General features: G+C 40.2%; 2 protein-coding genes across 2 annotated transcripts; both read left to right on the forward strand.

Moving 5' to 3' along the window:
• The first annotated feature begins 4,710 nt into the window (after window positions 1-4,710).
• Window positions 4,711-5,121, forward strand: LOC114371391. Its single transcript, XM_028328853.1, has one exon. The coding sequence runs from the start codon at window positions 4,711-4,713 to the stop codon at window positions 5,119-5,121; it is 411 nt and encodes a 136-aa protein (XP_028184654.1).
• Window positions 5,122-8,409: 3,288 nt separating this feature from the next.
• LOC114371392 lies at window positions 8,410-20,368 on the forward strand. The gene is made up of 3 exons (XM_028328854.1): window positions 8,410-8,652; window positions 18,013-18,325; window positions 20,337-20,368. Exons 1-3 carry the CDS (start codon window positions 8,410-8,412, stop codon window positions 20,366-20,368), a joined length of 588 nt encoding a protein of 195 aa, XP_028184655.1.
• Window positions 20,369-20,685: the final 317 nt, after the last annotated feature.

The following is a 20,685-nucleotide window of genomic DNA, read 5'->3' on the forward strand; positions in this document are numbered from 1 at the left end:
TCTCTCAGGGCTTGGGCAACTTTCTTCAGCACCAGGTCCCCTTCGTTGAACTTGCACGGGTGTACCTTCTTGTCGAAATCATTCTTTACCCATCTCTGGTACAAACACTCATGGCTCATAGCGGTCAGACGCTTACCTTCTATGAGATTGAGCTGATCGAAACGCGCTTGAGCCCACTCCGACTCCTTTAATCCGGATTTTGCCAAGATTCTTCACGACGGGATCTCCACCTCAAATGGCAAAACGACCTCCATTCCATATACCAAGGAAAATGGCATTGCCCCAGTCGAAGTGCGCACCGAAGTTCGGTAACCATGTAGCGCAAAAGGGAGCATCTCGTGCCAGTCTTTGTATGACACAATCATCTTCTGAATAATCTTTTTGATATTCTTGTTGGCTACCTCCACCACTTCGTTCATCTTGGGCCTGTAGAGTGTCGAATTATGGTGTTGGATCTTAAATTCCTCGCACATTTCCCCCATCATTTTATTATTCAAATTGGTGTCGTTGTCTGTGATAATCTTCCTTGGCAAACCGTATCGGCAAATTATCTCCCTCTTGATGAACCTAACCACCACACTCCTTGTGACACTAGTGTATGAGGCAGGTTCGACCCATTTGGTGAAGTAATCGATTGCCACCAAGATGAAACGATGTCCGTTCGTAACCTTGGGCTCTATGGCCCCGATCACATCTATCCCCCACATGGAAAAGGGCCACGGTGTGGCCAATACATTCAATGGCAAGGGCGGAGCGTTGACATTGTCTGCAAACGTCTGGCATTTGTGACACTTCCTTACATGGAGGCAACAGTCGCTTTCCATGGTGAGCCAATAATAGTCCGACCTCAGGATCTTCCTAGCCATGGCGTTCCCGTTAGCGTATGTACCGAAAGAGCCCTCATGGACCCCCTCCAGCATGAGTCCAGCTTCCTTAGCGTTCACGCATCAGAGCAACACCATGTCATGGTTTCTCTTGTATAGTATGCCCCCGCTTAAAAAGAAACCAGCCGCCAACCTCCTTAATGTCCTCTTGTCATTGTTGGAAGCTTCCGGTGGGTACTCTTTGCTTTCAACGTATCGCTTGATGTCGAAATACGAAGGTTTACCGTCCTGCTCCTCCTCTACCAAACAACAATATGCGGGCTTACCGTGACACCTGAACTCAATGTATGGCAGGTCTCCATGCGGTGTCAGCTGGAACATGGACGCTAAAGTGACGAGCGCATCGGCCATTTGTTTTTCCTCTCGTGGAACGTGATGGAAAGAGATCTCATCAAAGGACTCAGCCAGCTCCTTGATGTAGGTCTGGTAGGGTATTAGCTTGTGATCCCTAGTTTCCCACTCTCCTCTTAGCTGGTGAATCACCAGTGTCGAGTCTCCGTACACCTTGAGCAGTTTGACGTTGAAATCAATTGCTGCCTGGACACCTAGAGCACATGCTTCGTATTCAGCCATGTTATTGGTGTAGTCGAAACCAAGTCTGGCCGTGAAAGGTGTGCATTGATTGTCCGGAGAGACCAATTCCGCCCCAACGCCATGGCCCAAAATGTTAGATGCTCCATCGAACCACATGATCCACTTGTCCCTGTCCTTTTCTAGCTTCTCTTCAAATTAGGCCATGATGTTCTCATCTGGGAACTCGGGATGCATGGGTTGATAATCATTGAGAGGTTGCTGAGCCAAATAGTCTGCCAAGGCGCTTCCCTTTATCGCTTTTTGGGTTACGTAGACTATGTCGAACTCGGATAGCAAAACCTGCCACCGAGCGATCCGCTCCGTGAGAGCGGGCTTCTCAAAGATGTACTTGACTGAGTCCATCTTGGATACCAACCAGGTGGTATGGCTCAGCATGTACTATCTTAGTCGGTGGGACGCACATACCAAAGCGCAACATGTCTTTTCCAGCAGGGAGTAGTTCATCTCACAAGCTGTGAACTTTTTACTTAAGTAGTAGACGACTCGCTCTCTTTTTCCCAACTCATCATGCTACCCCAGCATGCAACCCATCGACTCGTTCAAAACTGTCATGTACAGGATGAGAGGTCTCCTGGGCACCGGCGGCATAAGTACGGGAGGGTTCATGAGGCGCCGTTTGATCTTTTCAAACGCCTCTTGACAGTCCTTGTCCCAGTGGACGGACTGGTTCTTACGCAAGAGTTTGAAAAGCGGCTCACAGGTAGTTGTGAGCTATGATATGAATCTGGCAATGTATTTTAAACGCCCCAGGAAACCTCAGACCTGCTTCTCGGTACGGGGTTCCGGAATCTCAAGGATGGCTTTTACTTTTTTGGGGTCCATCTCTATTCCCTTCTGACTTACAATGAAACCCAACAACTTTCCTGACTTGACCATGAAGGTGCCCTTAGTAGGGTTTAACCTCAATTGATACCTCCTAAACCTCTCGAACAATTGTGTGTACCTTATGAATTAGAATTCTTTATAATTAGCATAAAAATTGTGTGATGGTGATTTTGTTTGTACCAGATATCTTGGCCTTTCAATCTTGTTCATTTTTATTTTTTATTTTATTTTTTTCCTCACCGCAGTGTATACGTGTACATATATATTGATTCTCTTATTTCACAAACTTTATATTTTATTTCACCTGGGTGATTTCTCGTCATGAAATTCATGTGTAGGGATTGCTGGATAATTGAATTGGCTAAAATCATTTAAAGAAATTAACTAAAGCTGGATTCACATCGTAATTAGGCATTTTCTTGATGTTAGTAACTTAGTTGAAATATGTTTAGAATATAGGTATACATGTTGTTCATATAAATCAATATGAGTATATATTTTTATTGTTATATATAATTTGTAATTACTTAATGATATGTTTCATATTATTGTGATTATTTTATATTAATATATACTTAATACATTTTATATGTTATATATATATATATATATATATATATATATATATATATAATATGTACATTTACGTTAATATTTTATTATATTATATTTATATTGATGTACATTTACACTGATAATTTAATTTACCAAGTTAATGTACCGTATCGTTATTATGTATAAATAATAATAAGCTTAACGCTTAAGTTAATATATATATATATATATATATATATATATATATATATATATATATATATATATATATATTGAATATAATATATTTATACATATGTTTTACGTGTATTTTATAGTTATTTGTTTATAAGTCTTGAAGTTAAATATTGTATGTTATTATTATGATGATACATTGTTATTTAATTGTTGAGTATATTTTGTAATTAGTTAAAGTGTGAAATGTTAAACTATAGACATGAAATATGGTTGTGAATGAGTGTGTGTTGATATTTGTAGTGATATTACTTGTCTTGTGAGTTATGAGTTATACAGTAACCCGGCGAGTGTTTACCTTGAGCGAACTATTATGCGCAGTGTTAAAGGAAATTGTAGGATTCCTAGTTAGGATCCTGAAGGGTTAAACTGTAGCGCAATTTGTTAAATATGTTTGAAATACAAGAGTGAGGTCTTGGGTATTATATAACTCATAAACAGTGTCTGCGTGCAAAAGAAAAAAAATTATTTTAGAGGTTGGACCTGAATTAGGAAGGTGAGGCCCAAACGGATTCTTCGGAGTCTAGGCCTTGGGGGTAAAGATACTCGGTTTGAGTGCTCCTTTAAGCCCATGTTGATCCCATGTGGTTGGGGCATTCTCGCAAAACAGAGTAACCCTGACTAGTCACCTTATGATTTTACTTAGTGAGAGTGACCTAGTATACCCATTGTGTGGTGTGTCTTGTCATGTACTCCTAAGCGCCCCAGTGTTGTTTTTCACTGGCATGGTACCACATTGCATATAGGCTTGAGTCTTAGTATAATTGTTGCATAATGCTTGAATTAGAATTTCATTGAGTTAACAATTGTGGTTGATGTTATTTTATGGAGTGTGTGAACTTGAATGGGTGTGAATAATGTGTGCGATGTTGTGAAGTAATGTTATTTATATAAATTCAGCTTTAAGTATTATATGTTTCACATGCTCTAATGTTTTATTATATACGAATGTGATAACTTACTCCCGATGTGTGTTTGTGTTTGGGATGATTGCCACTTTGTTTTAGGTGAGCCTTCATATGATTAGTCACATGCTAGAGATGTGATAGGGATATGCTCTGATAAGTGTGACATTGGGGCATAGGATTTTACTTCGCATATTATGATTTTCGCATGTTATGATTTACTGAATGATATAATTGCATTATACTTTTCTATTTTAGTTTTTTATTTATTTATTTAGAGTGGACGACCTTGTTTTGAGTCGGGACAATTTTATCTTTTATTCAAAAAAAAATAATTTCTGTTGTGTTTTCACTAAGTGGATGTGAACCTTTTATCCTTTTGAATTGATTTAAATTAAATGTGTTTTAAAAAAATTATTAATTAATTTTGCATTTTTTTTCTTCTTTTATTATTATGTGTTTATAAAGATTTAAATAAATTTTGTATGATTTATTTAGTTACTTATTTATATTTGTGAGGTAGAGGGTGTCACATTTAGTGGTATCAGAGCAGGTCGGACCTTTCGACTATGTGTGTTATGAGCTTTCTGTGTTTCCTTGTGTACGCTGATGCATTGTGTTTGTTTTGTTTGATTAGAGGTGTACTCTATTGTGTTGGTATATTTGTTTTTTTTTCTTTTCAAAGTTTTGTTTCTTGCGTGACATAGGAAGTAATGGCTGCGAGAAATGAGCGAGAACAACTTCTTACTGAGGCCTTGAACAACTTGGCGCAAGTTATGGCCAATCAGGGAGGCGATGGAGGAGCAACTATGTACCATGGTTTAGATCGCTTTCAGAGGAACAACCCGCCTACCTTAAAAGGGGGTTATGATCCTGAGGGTGCTAAGGCTTGGCTGAGGGAGATTAAGAAGATCTTTTGGGTGATGGAATGTCAGGACCATCATAAGGTGTTGTTTGCTACTCACATGCTAGCAGATGAGGCAGAGTATTGGTGGGAGAACACTCTCCCACGTTTGGAGGGAGCAGGTGGTGTTGTTGTCCTATGGGGGACCTTCAGACAAACTTTTTTGGAGAAGTATTTTCTAGAAGATGTGAAGAATAGGAAGGAGATGGAGTTCCTTTAGCTAAAACAAGGGAGTATGACGGTGGCAGAGTATGCAATGAACTTTGAGAACCTTGTAAGGTATTTTCCTCATTATCAGGGGGAAGCTGGGGAGAGGTCCAAATGCGTGAAATTTGTCAATGGCCTTCGACCAGAAGTAAAGATGATGGTAAATTATCACGGTATTCACAACTTTGCACAGTTGACCAACATGTGTAGAATCTTTGATGAAGATCAGCAGGAGAAGGCTGCTTTTTACAGGAATGCCAATACCAGTGGAGGACTTCAACCAGTTGGTGGGAGTTCTCAGCCAATTAATAGGGTGTCTCAACGCAGGTAGAGGTAGTGGTGGTAGTGGTGCTCCTGCTATTGTTACTACACTACTCAAGTGTGGGAAGTGTGGTCGGCTTGGGCATATTGCCCGTGAGTGCACAGATAGAGAGGTGACTTGCTTTAACTGCCAAGGTAAGGGCCACCTCAGTACCAGTTGCCCATATCCGAGGAGGGAGAAGAGGAGTGAATGTCTGAATAACCAGAGTGGACGACCAAGGACCACGGGGAGAGTGTTTGCTCTTAGTGGTGCTGATGCCAAACAGTCTGATGAACTCATCCAAGGTATGTGTTTCATAAGTCAAGTTCCCTTGGTTGTATTGTATGATTCAGGTGCGACCCATTCATTTATTTGTCGTGTCTATGTTGAAAAACTTGCCTTGCCTGTGTCTTCCTTGAAATTTGACTTGATCGTGAATACACCTGCTAGTGGGTCTATTTTAACTTCTGATGTGTGCTTGCAATGTCCTGTCTTAATTTTTGATAGACAGTTTCAGATTGATTTAGTTTTTTACCTTTGAGTCAGATTGATGTTATTCTTGGTATGGACTGGTTATCTTCCAATCATGTCTTATTAAATTGTTTTGAGAAATCTGTTGTCTTTCCTGAGTCTGGTGTGAGTGAAGGTGATATGTTTTTGTCTGCTAACCAAGTTGAGGCATCTTTGAGGGAGGATGCACGGGTATACATGATCTTAGCTAGTATGAGTGTCGAGACTACAAACCCTGTGAGTGATATACCATTGGTGAGAGAGTTTCCTGAGGTGTTTGAGGAGGTGTCAGGATTATCACCAGAAAGAGAGGTCGAGTTCTCTATAGACCTAGTGCCCGGTACTGGACCCATATCCGTAACACCTTATAGGATGTCCCCTGTAGAGTTGAGTGTGCTTAAGAAACAGTTAGAGGAACTTTTAGAGAAACAGTTTGTGAGGCCTAGTTTGTCACCCTGGGGAGCACCGGTGTTGTTAGTTAAGAAGAATGATGAGACTATGAGGCTTTGTGTAGATTATCATCAGTTGAATAAGGTAACGATTAAGAATAGGTACCCTTTGCCTAGGATAGATGACCTGATGGACCAATTAGTAGGGGCTTGTGTGTTCAGTAAGATAGATCTTAGGTCAGGTTACCACCAGATTAGAGTGAAGCCTGAAGATGTTCCGAAGACTGCCTTTAGGACTCGTTACGATCATTATGAGTACTTGGTTATGCCTTTTGGTGTGACCAATGCCCCTGGTGTGTTCATGGATTATATGAATAGGATCTTTCACCCCTACCTAGATAGTTTTGTAGTGGTCTTCATAGATGATATCTTGGTGTATTCTAAGACTAGAGAGGAACATGAGGAGCATCTGAGAGTTGTGTTGCAAACCCTCAAAGACAATAGACTGTATGCTAAGTTGTCCAAGTGTGATTTTTGGCTAGAGGAGGTGAGCTTCTTAGGGCACGTTATATCTAAGGGAGGGATAGCAATAGATCCTTCCAAGGTAGAGGCGGTGATGAGTTGGGAGAGTCCTAAGTCAGTGTTTGAGATTAGGAGCTTTCTTGGCTTAGCAGGATACTACCATAGATTCATAGAGGGTTTTTCTAAGCTAGCCTTACCTTTGACTAAGCTTACTCGTAAGGGTCAAGTTTTTGTGTGGGATGCCCAGTGTGAGAGTAGTTTTCGTACCCTTAAGGAAAGGTTGACCACTGCACCAGTTTTAGTGTTACCTGACCTGAGTGAACCTTTTGTGGTGTACTGTGATGCGTCCAAGATGGGTTTGGGTGGAGTGCTTATGCAACGGGGACAGGTAGTGGCCTATGCTTCTTGACAGCTTAAGATACATGAAAGGAATTATCCTACACATGATCTTGAGTTAGCAGCCGTAGTTTTTGCTCTTAAGCTTTGGAGGCATTACCTTTATGGATCTAAATTTGAGGTGTTTAGTGACCATAAGAGCCTTAGATATTTGTTTGATCAAAAAGAGCTTAACATGAGGTAGAGGAGATGGTTAGAGTTCCTTAAGGATTACGATTTTGAGCTTAGTTATCACCTAGGTAAAGCCAATGTAGTAGCTGATGCCTTAAGTAGGAAATCCCTTCAAATGTCTGCTTTGATGGTTAGAGAGTTGGACCTCTTAGAGCAGTTTAGAGACATGAGTTTGGCATGTGAGATCACCTCTAGTAGCATTAAGTTGGGTATGTTGAGAGTCACCAGCGAACTCTTAAGCGAGATCTATGAGGGTCAGAAGTCTAACCCATTCTTGTCAGCCCATTTAGAGTCCATAGTCGCAGGGAGAGAGAGTAGTTTTAGAGTGGGAACTGATGGAGTCTTGAGGTTTCAAGATAGGGTGTGTGTTCCTAGTGTACCCAAGCTTAGGAGAACGATCTTGGAAGAGGGCCATAGAAGTAGTTTGAGTATCCACCTGGGAGCGACTAAGATGTACCAGGACCTTAGGCAGATGTTTTGGTGGCCGGGTATGAAGAAAGAAGTTAATGAGTTTGTCCTTGCATGCCTAGTGTGTCAGAAAGCTAAGATAGAACACCAGAAGCCTTCAGGGAAGTTGCAACCTTTAGAGATACCTGAGTGGAAGTGGGATAGCATCTCCATGGATTTCGTGGTGGGGTTACCTAGGACCCCTAAAGGTTTAGATTCCATTTGGGTTATTGTAGACAGGTTGACCAAATCTGCTCACTTCATCCCAATTAACATCAAATATTCTTTAGAGAGGTTGACTAGCTTGTACGTCAGTGAAATAGTTAGACTACACGGTGTTCCTTCTAGCATAGTCTCTGATAGAGACCCCAGATTTACCTCTAGATTTTGGGAGAGTCTTCATAAAGCCTTGGGGACCAAGCTTAGGTTGAGTTCTGCTTACCACCCACAGAAATCCTTAGAGGACCTCTTGAGAGCCTGTGTGTTAGAGCAGAGGGGTAGTTGAGATAGTTTCTTACCCTTGATAGAGTTTACATACAACAATAGTTTTCACTCCAATATAGGTATGGCGCCTTACGAGGCATTGTATGGTAGAAGATGTAGGACACCTCTATGTTGGGTAGATTCCAGTGAGAGCATTGCCTTAAGACCTAAGGTAGTTCAGCAGACCATTGAAAAGGTCAAGTTGATCCAAGAAAGGATGAGAGCAGCCCAAAGTAGGCAGAAGAGCTACTATGATAAGAGAAGAATGGATCTTGAATTTGCTATAGGTGATCATGTATTTCTGAGAGTTACTCCGTGGACTAGGGTTGGTAGGGCGTTGAAGTCCCGTAAGCTCACACCTAGATTCATTGTGTTAGTGCTTAGCTTTACTGAGTTTTAAAAGATTGGCTAAAATTTTGTTAAAACATAAGCACTTAGACAATGAAGGAAAGCTGGAGTTGCTGCACATGATGTCTAATATTATGTCAAGGAATCAGATCGGGCTGCACAATGCACAAGGCAAGATAAAATGTCAAATGAAGAATTGAAGCTGCAGGATCCACGATGTCGGATACAATGTCCAGGACATCCTGCCCGAAAATACTGGACACATAAATCTGTTATATCTTTAACAGATTAATGTGCAGTCAGCAATAGATTAGGCGCTCTATCTTTAGGAACGAATTAAAAGATAATTAAAGTTTGAATTACAAACTTGAATAGTTTCATTCAGGGATTAGAGATTGAAGATAAAAACTAAAAGATAAAACTTTATCTTTTAGATCTTTAAGTGCAGATTTTTCAGGAGAATGATAGAGCTTATCCAGCGCAAGTTGTTGCAGCCCAGATACGTACACTGCTATATAAACATGAAGGCTGCACGGGTTTTTAATCAAGTCAGAGATTGAAGAGTTATTTTGTGAGTTTTGTGACTTGAGTGTTTTGTGAGCCACCTTGATGTTACCCTAACATTAAGTGTTGGACCTGAGTGTGTAGAGTTGATCTCTATTGTTCAGAGAGCAATCTCTGGTGTGTCTTTGATTTGTTTGTAAACACGGGTGAGTGATTGAGAGGGAGTGAGAGGGGTTCTCATATCTAAGAGTGGCTCTTAGGTAGAAGTTGCATGGGTAGTGGTTAGGTGAGAAGGTTGTATACAGTGGCTGTTAGATCTTCAAACTAATACTATTCTAGTGGATTTCCTCCCTGGCTTGGTAGCCCCCAGATGTAGGTGACGTTGCACCGAACTGGGTTAACAATTCTCTTGTGTTATTTACTTGTTTAATCTGTTCATACTGTCATATACAATCTGCATGTTCTGAAGCGCGATGTCGTGACATCCTGTACGACATCTGTCCTCAGTATCAGAATTTCAATTGGTATCAGAGCGGGCACTCTAAATCACTGAGTGAGATCTAGGGAGATAAATTCTGATGAACATGGAGAAAGAAGGAGGACCAGTGAACAGACCACCAATTCTGGATGGAACCAACTATGAATACTGGAAAGCAAGGATGGTGGCCTTCCTCAAATCACTGGATAGCAGAACCTGGAAAGCTGTCATCAAAGGCTGGGAACATCCCAAGATGCTGGACACAGAAGGAAAGCCCACTGATGAATTGAAGCCAGAAGAAGACTGGACAAAAGAAGAAGACGAATTGGCACTTGGAAACTCCAAAGCCTTGAATGCCCTATTCAATGGAGTTGACAAGAATATCTTCAGATTGATCAACACATGCACAGTTGCCAAGGATGCATGGGAGATTCTGAAAACCACTCATGAAGGAACCTCCAAAGTGAAGATGTCCAGATTGCAACTATTGGCTACAAAATTCGAAAATCTGAAGATGAAGGAGGAAGAATGCATTCATGACTTCCACATGAACATTCTTGAAATTGCCAATGCTTGCACTGCCTTGGGAGAAAGGATGACAGATGAAAAGCTGGTGAGAAAGATCCTCAGATCTTTGCCTAAGAGATTTGACATGAAAGTCACTGCAATAGAGGAGGCCCAAGACATTTGCAACATGAGAGTAGATGAACTCATTGGTTCCCTTCAAACCTTCGAGCTAGGACTCTCGGATAGAACTGAAAAGAAGAGCAAGAACCTGGCGTTCGTGTCCAATGATGAAGGAGAAGAAGATGAGTATGACCTGGATACTGATGAAGGTCTGACTAACGCAGTTGTGCTCCTTGGAAAACAGTTCAACAAAGTGCTGAAAAGAATGGACAGGAGGCAGAAACCACATGTCCGGAACATCCCTTTCGACATCAGGAAAGGTAGTGAATACCAGAAGAAGTCAGATGAAAAGCCCAGTCACAGCAAAGGAATTCAATGCCATGGGTGTGAAGGCTATGGACACATCAAAGCTGAATGTCCCACCCATCTCAAGAAGCAGAGGAAAGGACTTTCTGTATGTTGGTCTGATGATACAGAGAGTGAACAAGAAAGTGATTCTGACAGAGATGTGAATGCACTCACTGGGATATTTGAATCTGATGAAGATTCAAGTGATATTGATGTTGAAATCACTTTTGATGAGCTTGCTATATCCTATAGAGAACTATGCATCAAAAGTGAGAAGATTCTTCAGCAAGAAGCACAACTGAAGAAGATCATTGCAAATCTAGAGGCTGAGAAGGAGGCACATGAAGAGGAGATCTCTGAGCTTAAAGGAGAAATTGGTTTTCTGAACTCTAAACTGGAAAACATGACAAAATCAATAAAGATGCTGAATAAAGGCTCAGATATGCTTGATGAGGTGCTACAGCTTGGGAAGAATGTTGGAAACCAGAGAGGACTTGGATTTAATCATAAATCTGCTGGCAGAACAACCATGACAGAATTTGTTCCTGCCAAAAACAGCACTGGAGCCACGATGTCACAACATCGGTCTCGACATCATGGAACGCAGCAGAAAAAGAGCAAAAGAAAGAAGTGGAGGTGTCACTACTGTGGCAAGTATGGTCACATAAAGCCCTTTTGCTATCATCTACATGGCCATCCACATCATGGAACTCAAAGTAGCAGCAGCGGAAGGAAGATGATGTGGGTTCCAAAACAGAAGATTGTTAGTCTTGTTGTTCATACTTCACTTAGAGCATCAGCTAAGGAAGATTGGTACCTAGATAGCGGCTGTTCCAGACACATGACAGGAGTTAAAGAATTCCTGGTGAACATTGAACCTTGCTCCACTAGCTATGTGACATTTGGAGATGGCTCTAAAGGAAAGATCACTGGAATGGGAAAGCTAGTCCATGATGGACTTCCTAGTCTGAACAAAGTACTGCTGGTGAAGGGACTGACTGCAAACTTGATCAGCATCAGTCAGTTGTGTGATGAAGGATTCAATGTAAACTTCACAAAGTCAGAATGCTTGGTGACAAATGAGAAGAGTGAAGTTCTAATGAAGGGCAGCAGATCAAAGGACAACTGTTACCTATGGACACCTCAAGAAACCAGTTACTCCTCCACATGTCTATCCTCCAAAGAAGATGAAGTCAAAATATGGCATCAAAGATTTGGACATCTGCACTTAAGAGGCATGAAGAAAATCATTGACAAAGGTGCTGTTAGAGGCATTCCCAATCTGAAAATAGAAGAAGGCAGAATCTGTGGTGAATGTCAGATTGGGAAGCAAGTCAAGATGTCCCACCAGAAGCTTCAACATCAGACCACTTCCAGGGTGCTGGAACTACTTCACATGGACTTGATGGGGCCTATGCAAGTTGAAAGCCTTGGAGGAAAGAGGTATGCCTATGTTGTTGTGGATGATTTCTCCAGATTTACCTGGGTCAACTTTATCAGAGAGAAAACAGACACCTTTGAAGTATTCAAAGAGTTGAGTCTAAGACTTCAAAGAGAAAAAGACTGTGTCATCAAGAGAATTAGGAGTGACCATGGCAGAGAGTTTGAAAACAACAAGTTTACTGAATTCTGCACATCTGAAGGCATCACTCATGAGTTCTCTGCAGCCATCACACCACAACAAAATGGCATAGTTGAAAGGAAAAACAGGACTTTGCAAGAAGCTGCTAGGGTCATGCTTCATGCCAAAGAACTTCCCTATAATCTCTGGGCTGAAGCCATGAACACAGCATGCTATATCCACAACAGAGTCACACTTAGAAGAGGGACTCCAACCACACTGTATGAAATCTGGAAAGGGAGGAAGCCAACTGTCAAGCACTTCCACATCTTTGGAAGTCCATGTTACATTTTGGCAGATAGAGAGCAAAGGAGAAAGATGGATCCCAAGAGTGATGCAGGAATATTCTTGGGATACTCTACAAACAGCAGAGCATATAGAGTATTCAATTCCAGAACCAGAACTGTGATGGAATCCATCAATGTGGTTGTTGATGATCTAACTCCAGCAAGAAAGAAGGATGTCGAAGACGATGTCAGAACATCGGGAGACAATGTAGCAGATACAGCTAAAAGTGCAGAAAATGCAGAAAATGCAGAAAACTCTGATTCTGCTACAGATGAACCAAACATCAATCAACCTGACAAGAGTCCTTCCATTAGAATCCAGAAGATGCACCCCAAGGAGCTGATTATAGGAGATCCAAACAGAGGAGTCACTACAAGATCAAGGGAGTTTGAGATTGTCTCCAATTCATGCTTTGTCTCCAAAACTGAGCCAAAGAATGTGAAAGAGGCACTGACTGATGAGTTCTGGATCAATGCTATGCAAGAAGAATTGGAGCAATTCAAAAGGAACGAAGTTTGGGAGCTAGTTCCTAGACCCGAGGGAACTAATGTGATTGGCACCAAGTGGATCTTCAAGAACAAAACCAATGAAGAAGGTGTTATAACCAGAAACAAGGCCAGACTTGTTGCTCAAGGCTACACTCAGATTGAAGGTGTAGACTTTGATGAAACTTTCGCCCCTGTTGCTAGACTTGAGTCCATCAGATTGTTACTTGGTGTAGCTTGCATCCTCAAATTCAAGCTGTAGCAGATGGATGTGAAGAGCGCGTTTCTGAATGGATACCTGAATGAAGAAGTCTATGTGGAGCAGCCAAAGGGATTTGTAGATCCAACTCATCCAGATCATGTATACAGGCTCAAGAAGGCTCTCTATGGATTGAAGCAAGCTCCAAGAGCTTGGTATGAAAGGCTAACAGAGTTCCTTACTCAGCAAGGGTATAGGAAGGGAGGAATTGACAAGACTCTCTTTGTCAAACAAGATGCTGAAAACTTGATGATAGCACAGATATATGTTGATGACATTGTGTTTGGAGGGATGTCGAATGAGATGCTTCGACATTTTGTCCAACAGATGCAATCTGAATTTGAGATGAGTCTTGTTGGAGAGCTGACTTATTTTCTAGGACTCCAAGTGAAGCAGATGGAAGACTCCATATTCCTCTCACAAAGCAAGTATGCAAAGAACATTGTCAAGAAGTTTGGGATGGAAAATGCCAGCCATAAAAGAACACCTGCACCTACTCACTTGAAGCTGTCAAAGGATGAAGCTGGCACCAGTGTTGATCAAAGTCTGTACAGAAGCATGATTGGGAGCTTACTATATTTAACAGCAAGCAGACCTGACATCACCTTTGCAGTAGGTGTTTGTGCAAGATATCAAGCCAATCCCAAGATAAGTCACTTGAATCAAGTAAAGAGAATTCTGAAATATGTAAATGGCACCAGTGACTATGGGATTATGTACTGTCATTGTTCAGATTCAATGCTGGTTGGATATTGTGATGCTGATTGGGCTGGAAGTGCAGATGACAGAAAAAGCACTTCTGGTGGATGTTTCTATTTGGGAAACAATCTTATTTCATGGTTCAGCAAGAAGCAGAACTGTGTGTCCCTATCTACTGCAGAAGCAGAGTATATTGCAGCAGGAAGCAGCTGTTCACAACTAGTTTGGATGAAGCAGATGCTGAAGGAGTACAATGTCGAACAAGATGTCATGACATTGTACTGTGACAACATGAGTGCTATTAATATTTCTAAAAATCCTGTTCAACACAGCAGAACCAAGCACATTGACATTAGACATCACTATATCAGAGATCTTGTTGATGATAAAGTTATCACACTGGAGCATGTTGCCACTGAGGAACAAGTAGCAGATATTTTCACAAAGGCATTGGATGCAAATCAGTTTGAAAAACTGAGGGGCAAGCTGGGCATTTGTCTGCTAGAGGAGTTATAGCAGTTACTTCTATCTAAACGTGCTCAAACTTCTCACTCAACATTAATAGCACGTTCACTATTGTGCCAAAACAAATTCAACCTCCGTTTCACACGTTCTCCTACATTCCTCATTCAAACTTACATTTTCGTAGCAATCTCGTTTTCAACAGCATTCCCCAACACTTCTCAGATATTCACGAAACCACTCCCAAAGCTCTGCTTCTCCATGGCTACCTCACCAAAAGAAACCTCATCTCCTGTTTCACCCTCTGTACCATCATCTCCATCATCCTCCAAAACTCCATCAAACCAGGAACAACCTGCATTCAATATCCAACCCATACAAATGATTCCTGGTCCAGGCCCTGTTCCTGAGAAACTGGTCCCTAAAAGACAACAGAGAGTGAAGATTTCTGAAAACCCTAGCTTTGCAACAAGCCCTAGGGAAGAAGACACTGAGATGGATAAGAAGATCCGCAGTCTTGTGAATAGCATTTTGAAAAATGCTTCTGTCCCTGATGCTGATAAAGATGTCCCAACATCTTCCACCCCAAATGCTGAAGTCCTCTCTTCATCCAGTGAAGAGGAATCAACAGAGGAATAGGATCAAGCCACAGAGGAGACCCCTGCACCAAGGGCACCAGAACCTGCTCCAGGTGACCTCATTGACCTAGAAGAAGTAGAATCTGATGAGGAACCCATTGCCAAAAAGTTGGCACCTGGCATTGCAGAAAGATTACAAAGCAGAAAGGGAAAAACCCCCATTACTAGGTCTGGACGAATCAAAACTACTGCACAGAAGAAGAGCACACCAATCACTCCTACCGCATCCAAATGGAGCAAAGTTGCAATCCCTTCCAAGAAGAGGAAAGAAATTTCCTCATCTGATTCTGATGATGATGTTGAACTAGATGTTCCCGACATCAAGAGAGCCAAGAAATCAGGGAAAAAGGTGCCTGGAAATGTCCCTGATGCCCCATTGGACAACATTTCATTCCACTCCATTGGCAATGTTGAAAGGTGGAAATTTGTATATCAACGCAGACTTGCTTTAGAAAGAGAACTGGGAAGAGATGCCTTGGATTGCAAGGAGATCATGGACCTCATCAAGGCTGCTGGACTGCTGAAAACTGTCACCAAGTTGGGAGATTGTTATGAAAGTCTAGTCAGGGAATTCATTGTCAACATTCCCTCTGACATAACAAACAGAAAGAGTGATGAGTATCAGAAAGTGTTTGTCAGAGGAAAATGTGTTAGATTCTCCCCTGCTGTAATCAACAAGTACCTGGGCAGACCAACTGAAGGAGTGGTGGATATTGCTGTTTCTGAGCATCAAATTGCCAAGGAAATCACTGCCAAGCAAGTCCAGCATTGGCCAAAGAAAGGGAAGCTTTCTGCAGGGAAGCTAAGTGTGAAGTATGCAATCCTGCATAGGATTGGCACTGCCAACTGGGTACCCACCAATCATACTTCCACTGTTGCCACAGGTTTGGGTAAATTTCTGTATACTGTTGGAACCAAGTCCAAATTTAATTTTGGAAACCATATTTTTGATCAAACTATTAAGCATTCAGAATCTTTTGCTGTCAAATTACCCATTGCCTTCCCAACTGTATTGTGTGGCATTATGTTGAGTCAACATCCCAATATTTTAAACAACATTGACTCTGTGAAGAAGAGAGAATCTCCTCTATCCCTGCATTACAAACTGTTTGAGGGGACACATGTCCCAGACATTGTCTCGACATCAGGGAAAGCTGCTGCTTCAGGTGCTGTGTCCAAGGATGATTTGATTGCTGAACTCAAGGACACATGCAAGGTGCTGGAGGCAACCATCAAAGCCAACACAGAGAAGAAAATGGAGCTGGAACGTCTGATCAAAAGACTCTCAGACAATGGCGTTGATGATGGAGAAGCAGCTGAGGAAGAAGAAGATGCAGCAGAGGATACAGAATCAGATGATGATGATTCTGATGCCACCCCATGACCATCAGACCTTTATTTTTTTACTCTTACTAGCTATTGGGGCATGTCCCTTTGAACAATTGATTGTTATTGGTCTGTAATATTTGCACATTAATTTCATGCATTCTACTTTTGCCAAATTCTGTCTAAAAAGGGGGAGTAGTAGGATATTAGGATATTATGCATGATTTATGATTTTGAGGGGGAGTAGTATTTATACTGCTGCTGCTGATGATGATTGATGTAAGCTACTGAAACTAGTAGCTGATAGAAGATGCAGTGCCTAGCAGAATATTCACTTCACAGCAGTAAGAGCATGGAGACAGGGGGAGCAGAAAGCTGATGTCACGTGAGATGTCTTGACATCCTGGAAAAGACTTGTAGATTTGCAACTTGCAGAATTTTGCTGTCACCACTACAGATACTGCTGTGCTTGATTACTCTGATAATGAAAGTTGCTGATCCCACTTGCATGACTGCTCGTACCTGCTCAGGAAGTGTCTAAGTATGTTTTAGACAAAATTTGCCAAAGGGGGAGATTGTTAGTGCTTAGCTTTACTGAGTTTTAAAAGATTGGCTAAAATTTTGTTAAAACATAAGCACTTAGACAATGAAGGAAAGCTGGAGTTGCTGCACATGATGTCTAATATTATGTCAAGGAATCAGATCGGGCTGCATAATGCACAAGGCAAGATAAAATGTCAAATGAAGAATTGAAGCTGCAGGATCCACGATGTCGGATACAATGTCCAGGACATCCTGCCCGAAAATACTGGACACATAAATCTGTTATATCTTTAACAGATTAATGTGCAGTCAGCAACAGATTAGGCGCTCTATCTTTAGGAACGAATTAAAAGATAATTAAAGTTTGAATTACAAACTTGAATAGTTTCGTTCAGGGATTAGAGATTGAAGATAAAAACTAAAAGATAAAACTTTATCTTTTAGATCTTTAAGTGCAGATTTTTCAGGAGAATGATAGAGCTTATCCAGCGCAAGTTGTTGCAGCCCAGATACGTACACTGCTATATAAACATGAAGGCTGCACGGGTTTTTAATCAAGTCAGAGATTGAAGAGTTATTTTGTGAGTTTTGTGACTTGAGTGTTTTGTGAGCCACCTTGATGTTACCCTAACATCAAGTGTTGGACCTGAGTGTGTAGAGTTGATCTCTATTGTTCAGAGAGCAATCTCTGGTGTGTCTTTGATTTGTTTGTAAACACGGGTGAGTGATTGAGAGGGAGTGAGAGGGGTTCTCATATCTAAGAGTGGCTCTTAGGTAGAAGTTGCATGGGTAGTGGTTAGGTGAGAAGGTTGTATACAGTGGCTGTTAGATCTTCAAACTAATACTATTCTAGTGGATTTCCTCCCTGGCTTGGTAGCCCCCAGATGTAGGTGACGTTGCACCGAACTGGGTTAACAATTCTCTTGTGTTATTTACTTGTTTAATCTGTTCATACTGTCATATACAATCTGCATGTTCTGAAGCGCGATGTCGTGACATCCTGTACGACATCTGTCCTCAGTATCAGAATTTCACATTGGTCCCTTTGAAATCCTAAAGCGTGTCGGCCCAGTTGCGTATCAGGTGGCTTTGCCACCATCTCTCTCAAATCTCCACAGTGTCTTCCATATCTCTCAGCTCAGCAAATATGTCCATGATCCGTCGCACATGATCGAGTTGGACAATGTCCAAGTGAAAGAGAACTTGACCTATGAAACACAACCCCTGAGGATCGACGATCGTATGGTTAAGCAGCTAAGGGGGAAAGAGATTCCCTTGGTCAAAGTAGTATGGGGAAGTGCTTCAGGCGAGGATGCCACCTGGGAACTAGAGGGTCAGATGCGTGATGCATATCCTACCTTATTCGATACCGGTAAGTTTCGGGGGCGAAACTTTTTTTTTAAGGGGGGTGGAATTGTAACAGCCGTAACTTTTAATAAATAAATAAGAAATTAATAAATAATAAATAAGTAAAAAAAATAATTAGGTCATAAATTCCCACTATATAAGTCAAATGTTAACCTAGAGCAGCTTTTAGAAAACACATTTTGTTCCTTTCTTCTTTTCAGACGCACAAGAACTCTAATAGAGCAACTAGAGGAGGAGCTCTAGAGAGCACCAGAGACGTCACAATTGCTAACGGAGAACATTTAAGCGACTACATCGAGGTAAAGGATGAGTTACTCACGCTTGGGGATTAGAATGAACATGTGTAGGGATCCCTAGAGGATCAATTTTTGGGTTACTTTTGGGTGTTTATGAAGTTTAATTATGTTTTCATGTTTAATTGCATATTGAGTGTGTTTGATGAACTAATTGGTGTTCTGATGCGAGTTTGTTGTAGAATTGATTTGTTCCTGTGTTAGGTGTGTACCTTAGGAATTAGAATTCTTTATAATTAGCATAAAATTGTGTGATGGTGATTTTGTTTATACCAGATATCTTGGCCTTTCAATCTTGTTCATTTTTATTTTTTATTTTATTTTTTTTCCACACCGCAGTGTATACGTGTACATATATATTGATACTCTTATTTCACAAACTTTATATTTTATTTCACTTGGGTGATTTCTCGTCATGAAATTCATGTGTAGGGATTGTTGGATAATTGAACTGGCTAAAATCATTTAAAAAATTAACTAAAGTTGTATTCACATCGTAATTAGGCATTTTCTTGATGTTAGTAACTTAGTTGTAATATGTTTAGAATATAGGTATACATGTTGTTCACATAAATCAATATGAGTATATATTTTTATTGTTATATATAATTTATAATTACTTAATGATATGTTTGATATTATTGTGATTATTTTATATTAATATATACTTAATACATTTTATATGGTATATATATATATATATATATATATATATATATATATATATAATATGTACGTTTACGTTAATATTTTATTATATTATATTTATATTGATGTACATTTACACTGATAATTTAATTTACCAAGTTAATGTACCTTATTGTTAGTATGTATAAATAATAATAAGCTTAACACTTAAGTTAATATATATATATATATATATATATATATATATATATATATATATATATTGAATATAATATATTTATATATATGTTTTACATGTATTTTATAGTTATTTGTTTATAAGTCTTGAAGTTAAATATTGTATGTTATTATTATTATGATACATTGTTATTTAATTGTTGAGTATATTTTGTAATTAGTTAAAGTGTGAAATGTTAAACTGTAGACATGAAATATGGTTGTGAATGAGTGTGTGTTTGATATTTGTAGTGATATTACTTGTCTTGTGAGTTATGAATTATATAGTAACCCGACTAGTGTTTACCTTGAGCGAACTTTTATGCGCAGTGTTAAAGGAAATTGTAGGATTCCTAGTTAGGATCCTGAAGGGTTAAACTGTAGCGCAATTTTTTAAATATGTTTGAAATATAAGAGTGAGGTCGTGGGTATTATATAACTCATAAACAGTGTCTGGATGCAAAAGAAAAAAAAATTATTTTAGGGGTTGGACCTGAATCAAGAAGGTGAGGCCCAAACGGATTCTTCAGAGTCTAGGCCTTGGGGGTAAAGATACTCGGTTTGAGTGCTCCTTTAAGCCCATGTTGATCCCATGTGGTTGGGGCATTCTCGCAAAACAGAGTAACCCTGACTAGTCACCTTATGATTTTACTTAGTGAGAGTGACCTAGTATACCCATTGTGTGGTGTGTCTTGTCATGTACTCCTAAGCGCCCCAGTGTTGTTTTTCACTGGCATGGTACCACATTGCATATAGGCTTGAGTCTTAGTATAATTGTTGCATAATGCTTGAATTAGAATTTCATTGAGTTAACAATTGTGGTTGATGTTATTTTATGGAGTGTGTGAACTTGAATAGGTGTGAATAATGTGTGCGATGTTGTGAAGTAATGTTATTTATATAAATTCAGCTTTAAGTATTATATGTTTCACATGCTCTAATGTTTTATTATATACGAATGTGATAACTTGTTCTCGGTGTGTGTTTGTGTTTGGGATGATTGCCACTTTGTTTTAGGCGAGCCTTCATATGATGAGTCACATGCTAGAGATGTGATAGGGATATGCTCTGATAAGTGTTTCATTGGGGCATAGGATTTTACTTCGTATATTATGATTCTCGCATGTTATGATTTACCGAATGATATAATTGCATTATACTTTTCTATTTTAGTTTTTTTTTATTATTTATTTAGAGTTGACGACCT

This window comes from Glycine soja, chromosome 10 (genome assembly GCF_004193775.1).
Source record: "Glycine soja cultivar W05 chromosome 10, ASM419377v2, whole genome shotgun sequence".
In the NCBI taxonomy this organism is placed as follows: domain Eukaryota; kingdom Viridiplantae; phylum Streptophyta; class Magnoliopsida; order Fabales; family Fabaceae; genus Glycine; species Glycine soja.